Raw genomic sequence first — 15,586 nt, forward strand, 5'->3', positions numbered from 1 at the left:
TAACTTGGCCACAAAAAAAAACAAAAAACGTTTCAGCTTCTTCTTCAGGGATTTGAAAAGCCTGTGCCTTTTGTCCCTCAATACAAGTCGGTTTGACCAAAACAAAAGATATTTATGACTTTTGGTAACTGTGGTGCACGTGCTTCAGACAGTTATTGTTTTTATACACGTGAAACAATAAAAGGACACATTGGACCAAACTGCAGCTCTGGTTGAGTATCTGAACAAAGAGGAGGGTTTAGGAAAAAATGAACGTGCTCAGACTATCGTCCAAACAAGTCGAACCATTATCTTCATTATGATGCCGGCCAATGATTTCCCAGTACTATCAAAGAGAATTTATGGAAGATGCCACAGCATAAATAAAACATTCATTTCCATTTAATGTGATGGGAAATTATTATTTAGTTATTTGAAAATAAATCAAGTCCTGTTTTGGAATGAACCACATTCCAGTTTGGCACAGCAGCTCCCAGCAGCTATCTCAAGGTCAAGTGGTGGGAACTTGTGGCAGAGAGATAAAGTGTCGTGTTGACAGATATATACAGATTAGTATAAACTACAACAGGCTTTGTGTTACAAGGCTTTATCAAAACATTAGTCTATTGGCCTCCTTTAAATATATATTTACATAGTATGAACCTACCAAGATGAAATTTTAAACAAGAAAAGACTCCTCAGAAATCGTTCAGCTCCTCCTCTAAATATCAGGGATTAACACAATATTATAATAATAAAAACTAGTCAATTTAAGGAGGTTCAATCATTGTGAGTGAAAGAATAAAATCAGTGTCTGTTGTGAATGGAGAGCAGTAAACATGTTGTCGGGCATTTGCAATCTACAGGACAGGAATTTATGATAAATTCAGAAACTAAACAAGCAGCAGCGTCCCAGATCAGTTTGAATGACACGAAGCGTGGATTATATAAATTGTCTGAAAGTCCTGAACTCGTCAACAATGGGAATAATGTGCAGAAGAGCCCTTTAGCTTGCACCAGATGGTTTTTAAGCCAATAATGATCAATTATTCCTTCTATAAGTGTGCTTGGGCTGTTACGAGTCAAAATAAAGCTATTCAGTGTTCACGCACAGTCCGGCCTGCCGAGGTCCAATTAGTCCTGCACTCCGCCGCACCGTGCCAAAGTGCGGAGATGAGTTATCTGAGGACACGGCTATGAGTGGATCATTGTCCCCAATCAAAACCCTAATATGAGTGAGAAACATAAAACTCAAAAGCGTCCAGCTGAATCCAGCCAAACACGTTAAAGTGAGAGAATGAGAGACGAGCACACAATGGAGGGCTGAAGAGGATAATACAGGAGCCCGGGTATGAAGCACCTCGGGAACAAGTGCGCTCCTCATAATGAGCTTGACACCGTGCCCTTCCTAAATGAGATACAGTGTTCATCATGCAGCAACAGGCAGGAGCTGACACCTACTGTTTAATGAAGCGGTGAAGACGTACGCCCCGAATGGGACAGCTGGGAGAAGAGACCTGTCACTAATTTTGGACACGGAGGAAAAACGTTTCTGCATCGTAAATTTAATCTATCAATTAACATCTGAATGAAACATATCATAAAAACCAGGAACTGCACTCAGTGGAGAACATACCTCAGTCGAGACTCAACTTCTACTGTCCCATAAACATTTGATCAAGTTCCATTACTTGTTCTCTGAGAAATAAACAGAATCTTGCAGTGTTCAGGAAAGTGAAAGAAAAACTCTTGGACCTGAATATGAGCTCAAATTGAATGGTTCCCTTCTCGGGTCATGCCCCACCATGACACTGAATTTCAGGGAAACCAGTTGAGACGTTCTTGCATAATTCTCCTAACAAACAAATGCAAATATAACCTGCTTGGAGGAGGTAAAAATAAAGAAATATGCATTTTGACTTTTGTATAACGATATGTGGCCATTTCGATTGGTTGTTGACAATTCCTAAGATTTTGTTTAAACAATTTTTACTGGAAAATCCATTTTCCTTAATAAAAAACCCTTACTGCCTGAAAAAGTGTGTACTTTTCTCCAGTAGTGAGTTGTTCCATTTCCACGTGCTTGTCAAACAATATTTTCTCATGGATGGAAAAACAAAGAAGCATGAAGCAATGTTTGATCAGCTTATAAACACACATGGACACGCGATCCACACTAACACAACACAGAAGAGAGGCGGACACAAGCAAGCAGCTTTGTGTTTCCACCACCGTTGAGAAGAACTCAACAGCGGCTACACACTGCCGCACATAAAGAACCGGCTCATGGGCACCTCGTTCACATTCCAGCAGAGCAAACTCAGGACGTGTGTGTTGTTCTCGGAGAGGCAGACAGTCTGCAGGTTAACACTCTTCTCCCTACACTCTGACTTCTCTGTGGATGCACTCGACAGAAGCAGGAACACCTTCCACAGCCCGACCCCGTGACACGCCGCCCGCCGCCTCAGCTGTTTAAACAGATATGAAGAAGTTGGCGTGTGGCAAAATATCAAGCACACTTTGTACTGGACGCTATGTTCAGATTTACACTACATATCTGACAGACAATGAGTTATGGAGGGAGACGAATAATGGCTGAGTAAACTGCTGTGACTCATTCTTTGGGTTTGTATTTGTCATGGAGCCTAAATTGCTTTCCAAATATTGGAACCATACTTTGACTACACCTACCGCGGGGGGATGTCAACATCCTCTTCTTCTTCTTCTGAAGCCCTGGGATTCTTCGAGGAATGCTCACACCCTCCATCCTCTTCTTTTCTTCTTCTTCAGCATTGGGATTCATTGAGGAACGCTCACCCCCCCCCCCCCCCCCCCTCCCATCCTCCACTCTTGTGCTCTTCAGTCAAGTCGTTGCCATGACAGCCCGTCATCCTTTTCTGCATCCTCAGGTGTTTCTAGGTTTTTCATATTTTTAATTTCCATTACAAATAATAACAACCCTGAGATTAAACGCAAACCTTAAAAATATAACGAAATCGGAAATAATATTTCCCTACCCTCAGAGTCCTGTTTGATGGTTTATTGGCAAAAAAGGAAGTAACAACTAAATATTGTATTTCCCCTTGAATCTAAAATAAGCTTGAAGAGAAAGCCCGATTGATATATTTCATCTCTATATCCTATTTCTTTTTTTTGTTTATTTCCGTGGCCTTTATTGGACATGACAGACATAATTTAATCCCAAGAGACAAAACCAGAGAGGTCGAGATATTTCAAACTGGTCATTTCACGCAACCAAAACCAGTGTAACACAAGAGCAGATCCCAATCTGGCATAGCCTCCCAGTGAAATACACACAACCAGTCTGTGGACCCAGCCAGCAAAGCCACGGATGAGCTGTGAACGGAGGACAGCCACCGGGTGTTCGTGCCGAGGTTTGTGACGCAGGTCGGGTCCCGTCTGCTCTTTGTCTCCCTGTCACGCCAGAGGAACTCATTTGTCCCGACAGAAGAGATGGATGAACTGCCTGCAGGGGGTGGGGGGGTCTAAACACCTGGGCCAGAGGGGGGGGGGGGGGGGGGATTTCTGTGTGAGGAAGTCATTGTTGTCCCAATGGCCTGTTTCCTCATTAGTGTCTCTATCCTGCCCAGCATGCACTTCCTTCCATGGACAGAAAGGTGTCCGTGTGACAAACCACTTGATCCGTGCACATTCAGATTCTACTCTCACCCGAGCGTTCACCGGACCTGTCATGTGACGGGAGCACACCTGTCTGCATGCACCAGCCGAGTCTGACCAGTGGACTCGGATCCAGTAGAAGAAGCTCTCATCCTGCCTGTCTGTTCAAACAGGGAGGTCCTGGGTGAAGGTGTTCACGTGAGGAGCATCTCGTAGAAACCTGCCATCGTCCCGTCCTGCATTAGTCACCGGGATCGTTCAACACCTGAGCTTGTGTGCTCAGGTGTTAAAAGATCAACAACCTTCTAACGCCCTCTGCCAAGGAGGCCATGTTTTCATTTGACTGGCTCTTTGTATTGTTTATCTGCAGGATTTCATAATAACTACTGAACCAAGTTCCATTGAACTCTGTGGAGGGGCTGGGACGGGATCCAAGGAAGAACCCATTAAATCTCGGGAGTGGTTCCAGAAGGACAAATCCAAGATTTTCCTTTTCACTCTTTTTGAGCTGGCAAGATAGGACTTCAGCCTCGGCGCTCGGATTGTGCTATACCAACAAATATTGATTGCTCATAGCTGAATTCTCCTTCAGGGCAAGGATAATAAAACGTGAGACAACAAACAAGACATTCAAGAGACGCCAGAGACACACAATTAAACCTCTTTTACATGACAACGCAAAGGTTTGGTTAAATTTAGGCAAAAATAACAATAATTCATAGAAGAAGTGTGTGGTCACTTTTAAAGGTTTCAATTCTTTGCTATAAATTATTAAAGGTGAAACACGTTCCATCAACTCCCTTCACATTCTGTTGACATATTGGGGAGAGTCGAGGATGGAGCTTTACGTCTTTACTGTCTCTGGCGACTGCACAGCCCTGGAACCCTGGAGCAGTTTGCAGCTACAATTTAGAGCTTCCAGTAAATTTGTATTTACTTAATAAAAGTTCCTCCAATTATTGCCTGATCATTTGGGCCTGAAGTCCTGCCTCAGACCTTTACTCAGGATGTGTCTGTGCTGTTGGTGTGAAAGGTCATTTTTTTCAGGTTCTGCACAGTAACCAGTCTGGTTTTTGCCCGTCTATACTGGAAACCCCGGCGAGGCCATTAAAGTGGCCGGGAGCGGGAAGTGGTAAAGGGTGCAGGTAACACAAGACACCCAGGGACAGAAATATCAAAACCTATTAGCTACTGACATACAGAGAAAGACTGCCGAGAATATCTGTCTCTCAAGACACGGACACCTGGAGAAAGAGAGGAGGGGAAAGAAGGAAGACAGACAGAGAGAGAGGGTAGGAGTGGGTGTGGAGGTAGAGGGAGCGTTGACCAGAATAGAGGAGGAGGGGGGGGGGGGTTACAGGAAAGAGGAGGGAGCCGTTGCTGTGCGACTGCTTGTGTTGGCATTTTGGGGACGTGTGAGGTGAGAGACAGAATGACATGTTGGCAGATACTGTATCTGTGACATTTAGACATGCTCGCCCGGCCAGATTCTCCCTTTTTGAAACAGGGCCACATGGCGAGCGCAGGGCTGGCCCCGCCCCCAGGGTGACCTCACCAACCAAAGATAGTGTGTAGAACCGGAGAGCGTAGATGAGGCTGCTTCTGATGTACAAGGAAAACTGAGATCAAATGTTCATCCATAGTACATTCCCATGAGTCCAAACCAAAATATGTATTTAGCTTCCAAATGGCAGCTCCAGGCTTTCTGAATATTTTCCACTACCACTTTCCCTCATGTTGGTGATTTTGACTGATGAAGAAGCCAAAATCCAGGAATGCAATGTAACTTATAGAACCAGACCAATTTATTGGTTGTCCTATAAAAATCAACCGTTTTGAGCCTTTCCCAGGAATCAGAGTTTATGTCAATGCCGATAAGAACAACATACATTTGTGTTTACATTGTTTTATTTTCTCTTTTATTAAAAGTGACATATATTTGGTTTTATTTGCGTTCTAATTGTGTTTATAGTTGAGTTTTGTAAAGTTTATGGTTAAAATGTAAAGAATCAAAACTCAGTTACATTTCTTTTTCATAAAGTTTAGATAATTACTTCTCAACCATTGGCAATTTTTATAATTGTGTATAAAAATCGATATTTTTTTGATCAGGCTGATATACATGCAATATTTTCCTGAAAAACACAAATCCAGGTGTCTAGGTGTGCATATATGACTAAGACTCAAGATGCCCCCTGATGCGACACCGTCATATCGATTCCAGTCAAACCTGGACAGACACGACGGTTCAAACCATCGAACCCAGCGTGCTAACACACATGTAGTCCGATGGAAACACTGGTCACCCTGGCAGATATTCATCTCTATTTGGAGAGAGGGGTGCTGCGTCAGTGAGAAGCCCCAGACAGGTGCACCACTGTGGGGCAGTTATTGCCACCCGAGGCCTCTGGCTTTAGTTGGAGGTGTCACATAACGACCTATTATGAGATCTTGGTTTAAAAAAACAAAAGCAAAGGTAATATACTGTATGTGTTAACCCTAACCGACTAAACCCTAATGGAGAATTTGTTTAGTTTCTGTGTTTGTATGCTTTGCTGCAGACCGTCCAGCTCTTCACCTCCAGCCATCCTCCCTGTCGTGCCTGCATCACATCTTCTCTGGCACCTTCTGGCTGATTCTTCCTCCCCTCTGAGGATGACCCTTATCTCTGCTGCCCTCTCACCTCATCACTCCCCATCTCCTCCTTTCATCCCTCCTACTGCTCCGTCTCTCTTCTCCTCCTCTGTCTGACCTCCGCAGTGCATTCCTGCACGAACTGGACCTCCGCTCGGTGCAGGGAGTGCAGGGTTGTCTCGCTCTTTTTCAACAGAAAGTTCACAAAGAGATTGATGGGCTACTCTTCATCCCCTTGCCCTTTGCTAAGAGCTTTCAGGACGTGCTGGCAGAGAGAAGAGCCGAGCTGGAAAACAGATCGTGTACATGTTTTCAGGATTGTGCAGAAAAGATCGTTTTTCTTGATGTTAACTTCAGCCCAGAACAACACACTGAAATCGAGGATTGCAGATGTTATGCAACAGAAAGACGGGCAGGGGCCAGGACATTCTGAAGCCTTGAACGTTGAGGTGAACATCAGATAGATGCATTTATAAAACAAAGATTCACTCTGTACTGGGTTTGAATTTCTGATCTGGATCGTTGCAGATCACCTAACCCAGAGCTTCCATTATTAGTTGGTTAAAAGATGCATCATCTGAACAGCAAGCATTGGAATAAAAGACGTTCCGCGATGCACATGCAACACACCCTCTCGTATCCAGCGTGGCCCTGGAGTTAGAGGGTGGTGGGAGGAAGCTAAAGTACAGAGAAAGAGCCTCACTAAACTGGGATTCGAACTGGAAACCTTCTTGCACATTGACAGGTTAACTTAAAATATGACTAAGCGATGAAATTGATCATTTTCAGCAGTGTGATATTTCCGCATACAGAAAACACACTTTCCAAGCACTGCTAGAGCAACACAATTATAACACCTTGCTTATTTTGCATGAATTTCCTGAAGAGAGAGATTATGAATATCTCCCACAAGGCCACAAGCCTCGTAACCTTTACAGTTACCACACTCTTATTGTTCCTCCTACCTTTAAAACTACACGTAGGGCTTCTTTTATGGAAAATGTCATGGCGGGGGGGGGGGGGGGGGGGGGGGGGCCTTCTTGCCTCGTAGGAAAACACGGACACAATAGAAAGGCACAATGGGAATTTTAAAAGCCGACTCATTGACACCTTTCCACACGGCCGCACAGCGAGTGTGTGAAGGTCACCAGAGTTCAGGAGCCCTTTGCCTCGCCCGTATCCTGTATGACATCGTTTCTTCACACAGGTCGACTCCACCAGGAAGTCGGGTCGTGCGTCTTCCGAGGTTCTCACAGCCGAACGCTCTGTCATGACACCACGACGCAACACAGCTGCTTTGAGTCGTCGGCTCTCCATCGTGTGGAAACTTTCAGCTCATGTGGGAGCGGACCTCACCAACCTGCTGGAGGCCGTGACGCGAGGACGGCACTGTGAAAACAATCGGCCTCCTTTCTAGTCATTGTTAGGTTCTCTATCTGGAGTGGTGAGAGACAAAGATCTGGGAACAATAACGTGTGAAGCCTGAAGAGAGCGATGTGTCTGACTTACAGGCTGTTGGTCATGTTTTCATTATCTGTAGCTCCATCTTATCAAGAGGATCTGCACCTTGTTCTCGTGAGAAATAAATACGTGTTGCACGGTAGTTCTTTCCTACACATGTTCGTTACCATGAAGTAAGACAGGCCCCGAACACAACTGCAGTTTGAACACACAGTCCAGGCGACACTGCTGTGTGTACACTGGCAAACACAATTAATTCAACTGTGAGGAATGGTATGGGTGGAACTGATACACTGAAAGATTTACTGCAGGTTGTGTAACACACCCTATACACACCCCCACACACACACACACACACACGCACACGCACACGCACACGCACACACACACACACACACACACACCAACACTCACAGACACACACACACACACACACACAAATACATACACACACGTTTTTGCAGCTCTCATTAGGACTTTGCATATTTCCATGCATTATGGACAGCCTAATAAAAACATTATCCTTAAACTTAGCGCACACTACACTCACATACACACACACACACACACACCACACACACACACACACACAATTATAATATTGAGTACAAACCACAGATCCAACACCCTGCAGGAACGAAGTGCAGCTTTTATTGGTTGATCTGTTCCAACTACTTTACCGTCTCCCCTCCGTCGGTGATTAATAAAAAATCACTCTAACATTCTGTAGATGGACATTTATAAAGTTCGTTCTTTCCCCGTTATTCACTCTCAACCTCCAACTCAACACGCAGCTCGTCTCCCAGACGTTTATCATTACACGTTCCTCTCCAAGCCTTTATGAGTTCCTCTTATTTGCGGGAATCTGCTGTTGCTAAACCCCCGATGTTACAAGAAGCCTGTTTGTGATTTCTCTTCTCATGCGATACATTCTTTTTCCCCATTTGACTGGTAACAAAATTGGAAGTCGCTGACAAACGCTGGCAGACACTGAGGCTCATTGTGTCACCTCTGCCAAGGTAGCGTGCACTGGTTCATGGGGGGTGCACGTATCCTTGTGGTCAAGCCGCGGGCCAACACTTGTGTGTGAAGGCCCCATGTTGTATAACAAACCTCAGACATCTGTTGTCTGCTTCAAATTAAGCCGTGAATCATTTGTTTTTTTGGGGGGCTTTCAAACAGCTGCTCCTCAAAGTCTGACTGGAAGCCCCCGTGTGAGATTCATGTACTGTTACCTCAAGACAGTAAAACCTCAACATGTGTGTGTTTGGACAATAATATGAATAAGAGTTCAGATATTGATAAAAAGTACAAGGTTGAAAAAGTTACTTAGAACTAAAACTTCTGTCAAGTGACATGTGACAGAGATCACTTGCAAGACTCGACCGGGAAGTTAAAAGGCGACCAGGACGCTGCTCAACAGTATCAAGCATGAAAGTAGGGTATATAATGAGAGTAGGGCTGCAACTAACAACTTCATCATCCTAATAATTTCTGTAGAAATAATACAATCTATAAACTCTCAAAAGAAAATATTCATAAATGATAATAACAAGACAGAGGGACTGGGTTTTTAGGGGGCGCTGTGGAGCCATTTTGCCACTCTGTAAAATGTCACCACTTTGAAATGTTGTGATCTGCTTGTCTGAATAATAATAATAATATTTATAACAATTCCAGAAGGGTCCTCTCACAGTTAGTGTTCGTGCCCTGACAATAATAACGATAAAGTGAAAATACCCCAGTAAAGACACACAGAGTTTAAATCACAGTCAAGTTTCCATTTTCCTGGAGCTGAAACTAGTGAAGTTTTGGTTTCTTTGCTTGGAAAGTTATTGAAATAGTCGATATATATAAATATAAATCAAGCATCAAATATATCGTATTATGAAATATTTTGTCAAATTAGTTCTGACAAATAAAACTTTGTGCAATTTGAGTTGGTGACATGCAGCATGAAAGATAAGCAGTTTGGGATTCATAATACATTTCACTCTGAGTAAAAAGTAATGACTCATTTTGTGCCCGGACAGAATGTGAAAGATGTTCACCTGTGTGTGATGCAGATTGTTCAGCAATGTAGGTATTTATGTGTGTATTGGGTCAGCGTGTGCGTGTTTGTGCAGCGAGCCGGCCCAGACAATAGGCTTTTGTGTTTCCCTGTATCCTACGTTTCCTCTCGCGGGCTGACACAGACAATCCCACACAAACACCCACACGCGTGCACACCTCATCCACACACAGTTCCTCCTGGCTTCCGTCAACTTACAACAGTTTAGAGACAGCAAAACAGGAAGAATCTGATCGTCTCTTCCTGCCTCACACTTCCTGCCCCCCCTCCTCCTGCTCCGATGGAGGCAGATAGAAACAAACAGACTCATTCAAGAAGGTGAAATAAAGAGTTGAGTGGATGAAAAGAAAACAGGACATGACGCAGAGATGATGAGGAGTCAGAGAGTTTGGGTGTAAGAGCAGTGGACAGGGGCAGATGTGGCTTGTACAGTAGGTGTGTGTGTACATGCAGTGAGGATGTGGTCTGACATAATGGGAACAGTGGGACTGCAGGAGCTGTGGTTGAGTCAGGTGTTAATTACAATTTGATCTGATATGAAAACTCCATCTAGTAAAAATATTTTTAAAACTTTTAAAACTCTCCCGAGAACACATGTTTACTCCCTGGCCTTAAAAACTGTTTGAGACTTGTATGTTTTTATCATATTTTCTAATATTTGTCATCTAAATACATTATTGTAAGCGTCTCCCTCATTTTAGCTGTACAGCACTTTGCTCAATGTTTGCGAACATGCTTTACCAATAAATTGACTTGACTTATCGGCAATATCATATAAACTTTACCACGTAAGTTACTTTTTTAAGAGGATGTTTAGATTAGAAATACGTGTATTAGGGTTTTAAGTACAGACCAATAAAAAATGGTACATTTGAACAAATAAAACTGTTGTTTTGACTTTTTTATATTTATCATTATCAACACCGCAAAAACCAAAAGATGTTCCATCCAACGATTGAAATAAAAGTTGTAAACAATGAAGGGTTCGTCATGTTTGCTAGAAAAAATTACTGAAGTAATATTGAATAGAAAATCAAGTATAAAACATTAAATGCTGTTGACTTTTGATTCTTTTTTTAAGTTATTATGATGTCTTCACTGATTTTCTACTTCAGTGAACACAGAGATGCATGACTGACTGTTTATTAAAATACAGGAAGCTGCAGTACACTTCTTCTCTATGTGTTTCCAACAGTGTTTGAACAACAGTCAAGTATCAAACATGTATACTTTACTGCTTAAAAGTAATAATAAATCATAGTAAAAAAGATAAATTGCCACAAAGCCTGAAAGATTAAATGACATTTTGAATTCCACGTGAGGTTCTGCCCTGTAGTGAAAACCAGAAACATGACGGAGAGGCAGAATGCAGACGTGGAGAAAGAGAAGAGAAGTGTGTGCACGTATGAGGAGGCGACTGTTTCACTGCAGCCAAGGAAAATAAAGTTGATTTGAAAACATAATTTAGTGACGACCTTGTTTGCTCTTACACGGAAAGGTCACAATGAACGTTATTGAGCTGGTTTACAAGATATACACACACACTTACACACACACACTTATTTCCTCAAACTCCATCAACCTCTCGTTCACACACAGACACACACTAACAAACTCAGTGCACCTGACGAGTTGTGGTTGTGAAGAAGGAAGTGAAACCTCAGTCCATCTGCTTCGACAGGAAGTCAACAGAAGCCACACAAGGCGTGCTGACGTCAATCAGAGCCACAGGAACACCTCCCCACGGCGCGTGCACACACACACACACACACACACACACACACACACACACACACACACACACACACTCATACTCATACACACACGCTCACATTACTCACAATGATGTGTATATGCCATGATAAAAACAACGACTCAAACCGCACACCTTCAATTCACAGCTGCACAATTGCACAAAGCAAAGTCTAAATACATCGCACAGTGAAATACTTGATCACATACTTTTGTGTTTAAATACATAAACGCAGAGAGGCAGACGCAGTACTGATAAAAGACTGTGTTTTCTTCTGAGATAAAAACAATAGACCGAAGCTTAATTTGCCCTCGGTTGATATCATCTCTGACCTGAGTCGCCCTCATGTGAAATCGGACGCTTTCAGGACAATGAACCTCGGTCAGCGCTCTCTTTGATGCTCATCTCTTTACACATCACTGTCTTTCATGTGCTGTCTAGAGAACGTGGGAACATCTGCCCCCAGATGTGACATTTCAGATCTGACACTTGCGGCTACGAGACGTACAAAACAATGTGTAGTTTGTTTTTCGCTGTGAAGTCAAATCCTGTTCGAACACGATGTGGAGAGGCCAACGCTTCTTCTCTGCTCGTTGCTTGTTAAAGATCAAATATAAGACACAAACAGAAAGTTCAAACGGTAGATTTAAGTAAAACTTCTCATTTTAGTTTCATTACATTCTTGCAGCATGAAAAAAGGTGATCATCATATTGAAATTTGCAGTAACTAACTTCAAACATGTTTTCAACAGGGAGCTCTTCCACCAGCGCCGCAACAACATGTGAATCACGAGAAAAATAAACTTTAAATTAGCTTTCACATTTTCTTTATTTCTGAAATATTAAATTGTAATAATATCACCACAGCTTTATTGTGACTAAATGTGAGAGAGAAAACACTTTTACTCTGTTTCATATACACACACAAACACTATTAGTGTAGTAGAAAACACACTGCCTCTTACTGGACTTTACATATACATGTATGCACATACTTTACATACACATACTCACACGTATACACACATACTCACACACGGACACACATACTCACACACAGACACTCCTTCTCTCTCACTCACACACACAGGTTTGTGTATCCTTATGAGAACTTTGCTTTGACTTCCACTCATTGTGCAGGCCAAACAAAACATTATCCCTAAACTTGACCGGCCTCATTAGGAACAAGCTCTGGTCCCCATGAGGTCCACTGGTCCTGACAGGCTACAGACACACACACACACACAAACACACACACACACACACACACACAGACACACAACTGCTGACAATCAAATGTGATGAGAGGTTGGCTGTGGTGAGTGGAGTGAGCTGCATTAATAGACTGTGTGTGTCTGCAGTGTTTGTCTGAACCACCAGTTTAATTGTGCTTGAACAAGGCTAATGAGCTTGATGACAAACAGTCTGTACTAGTTCATAGTTACAGCTGGAGACAGAGGAGGGAAAAAGAATAATAGTTCAAGGAAGTTCACGTGGACGAGAAGGTGGAGAGAGGCAGCGAGGAAAAACATGGAGGGTTGAGGGAAAACCTCTCAGCGACACGTGAACCAAAGTACACACGATTCAGGTCAGCAGCGTCGCACACGTAGCAGCGTTACACACGTAACATCTTCACACACGTAGCATCTTCACACACGTAGCAGCTTCACACACGTAGCAGCTTCACACACGTAGCAGCTTCACACACGTAACATCTTCACACACGTAGCAGCGTCTTACCTGGGAGACAAACTCTGGTGATCGAAGGCTGAGATGCTGCCGGTGATCTTCTGAAAAAAAGATTATTGTATGTAAGTGTCATCGTCTAACAAATGGTCCACTTTCATTACAAAACATGTCTCTGCTAAGTGACTGAAATGATACGTAAGGGTCAGAAATTTGGGTGAAAAGTTGAACATTTTGGGGGAAAATCTCAAATCGAATGTGAATCTCCCAAACTGACGTTCCACAGAAGACCAAATCAGTGCATTTCTCAAAAAGCCTAACTGTTTATAATAAAGCGTGAATGTTATCAAGTGGAGGGACGAGTTTAAAGAGAGGGAACACACAGTTATTGTCTTGTGGTAGTTAAGCACAGAAGGTGTTTCATAGTCACATGTTACACACACACACACACACACACACACACACACACACACACACACACACACACACACTCTGATCATGCATGTCTTTGTCTTGTGTTAATACGAGTTTGTTTCTGCACGTTCTCATTTCATCTCGCTCAGATCAGCATCCTCGCTGCTTTCAGTCATTTCACTCTGACCGACTCCTCGTGCAACGGAATCTATTTTCCTTTAAACACAAGGTCAATACACGTGTATCTACAGCTGGGGGGCTGTGTGTCGAGCTACAAGGCGACGCATGTGTTATTGTCACATATTGATGCTGTGGCCCCTCAAAGCAGTGATGATTACCTCAAATGCAAACAAATGAGGGTTCCATGTGTGTGTGTGTGCACGTGTGTGTGTCACGTGCTGTGTTGAGCTGTGGGTTGGCTGCTATCACACTTCTGTCCATTTATAGCTCAGCACTGCCACCCTGTGTTCACACGGTATGACTGCAGCCTGCCCATGCCCATACTAACTAAGCTAACTTCAGCATCAGCCTTTGCTTTGTTTTGTTTGTCAGAAAATGTTTTGGCGAGCAGCCAAAGAGTTTGATGTACTTTGACCTATTTGTAAATGAAGTCTGAACTCGTAATGATTCAGGTCATATTCTCATATTTTATCACAATGTTTTCAATGGATATAAACTTGCAACTTACATCAAATGTGAGTGTCTGCTGTACTTACTTGCTGGAGGCACACTGGACGTTGGTCAACACAGTGAAGTTATTCCTAACACTTCGAAGGCTTGCCAGAACCTAGAGAGACACAGGGACAGCTGATTATTAGTATGTTATTATATTATAATACATTTTATTTCTATGGCACTTTTAACAATGCTCGAAGACACTTTACAGAGTTGAAAATAAACAGAGAAAGCAAATTATAAAATACACATATAAACAAGTTTTGATGAGGTGGGTTTGAAATTATATTTTCCTTATAAATAAAACATTTGTTAAAGACACACACTCTTGTATTTTGGCCACAGATCATTTAATATTTGCTCAGTATACACAGTTTACTGATGCTTACCTGAGCAAAAGGTGTAACGATCAGGTCGTCACCATGTCTGAAAAGAGACAACACCAAACATGAGCTTAAGTTTCATGCGTCTTAGTGCTTCACAGTAAAAACTTTTGAGTAACAACGATGAGCAAAGAAGGAGTGAGTCTCATTATGATGATTAACTGGAAGAGAATCCTTCAAAGAGAGAGAGGAGGAGAGGAGGAGGAGGAGGAGCAGGAGGAGGAGGAGGTTCACAGGTCAGACGGGATGTGACCTTGTAAGGTACTGAGCTCTTAGAGGAACATCTTTCTCTAGTTCAGGCCCAGAGTACTCAAATAATCTTCTGTGGGTTTCAAATCGTTATCATGTTTTAAACATCTGGAGTCGCACAGTGATCACATTCTGGAACATCCACAGAACTTCCACTAGGGGGCAGAGCTTTGCAGGATCAGAGGCTCCTCAGCAGATTGTGTGATGCACTTCAATTAACTTGGATTTTATCATAACCCTGTGTATCCTGAGGAGAGTTGTCTTGCAACTGTTTCATGTCATTTTAAGTTTATCCTATTACTGAATTAATAAACAGATATGAATAAAAAGTTGTTTAATAAGTTCTTGCTTGATGTCATGTATAGAAATGAAATAACTGCAATGGAGATCATTATATTGTCTGCATCTAACAAATCTTGATTTTTACTTACGTAATAAACATTATATTAAGACACATATGCTCCTCAGTGATTTAATGCACTTCTCAATCATTCTATTCACTCACATACACATAAACCTAAATATACACCAGAACCACTGCTGTCTGAAACTGAAGTCAAACCTCAACATCTGTTAAACATGTGTTAAACATGTGCTGCCCTGAGCCTGTGATTTCAAACACTAACATCATACTGTACACGT

The 15,586-nt window shown here is 42.6% G+C and overlaps 1 protein-coding gene across 2 annotated transcripts in view; it reads right to left on the bottom strand.

The window, feature by feature from the left end:
- pde4ba (phosphodiesterase 4B, cAMP-specific a) overlaps positions 1-15,586 on the bottom strand; it is a 107,284-nt gene that overhangs the window by 36,986 nt on the left and 54,712 nt on the right. For both annotated transcript variants that reach the window (XM_062394740.1, XM_062394741.1), the window contains exons 3-5: positions 14,702-14,738; positions 14,354-14,424; positions 13,278-13,327 (exon numbers count right to left, since the gene is read on the bottom strand). In XM_062394740.1, the coding sequence (XP_062250724.1) occupies positions 13,278-13,327; positions 14,354-14,424; positions 14,702-14,738 (158 nt within the window). The remainder of the gene's footprint in view (positions 1-13,277; positions 13,328-14,353; positions 14,425-14,701; positions 14,739-15,586) is intronic.

This window comes from Platichthys flesus, chromosome 9 (genome assembly GCF_949316205.1).
Source record: "Platichthys flesus chromosome 9, fPlaFle2.1, whole genome shotgun sequence".
NCBI classification, from domain to species: domain Eukaryota; kingdom Metazoa; phylum Chordata; class Actinopteri; order Pleuronectiformes; family Pleuronectidae; genus Platichthys; species Platichthys flesus.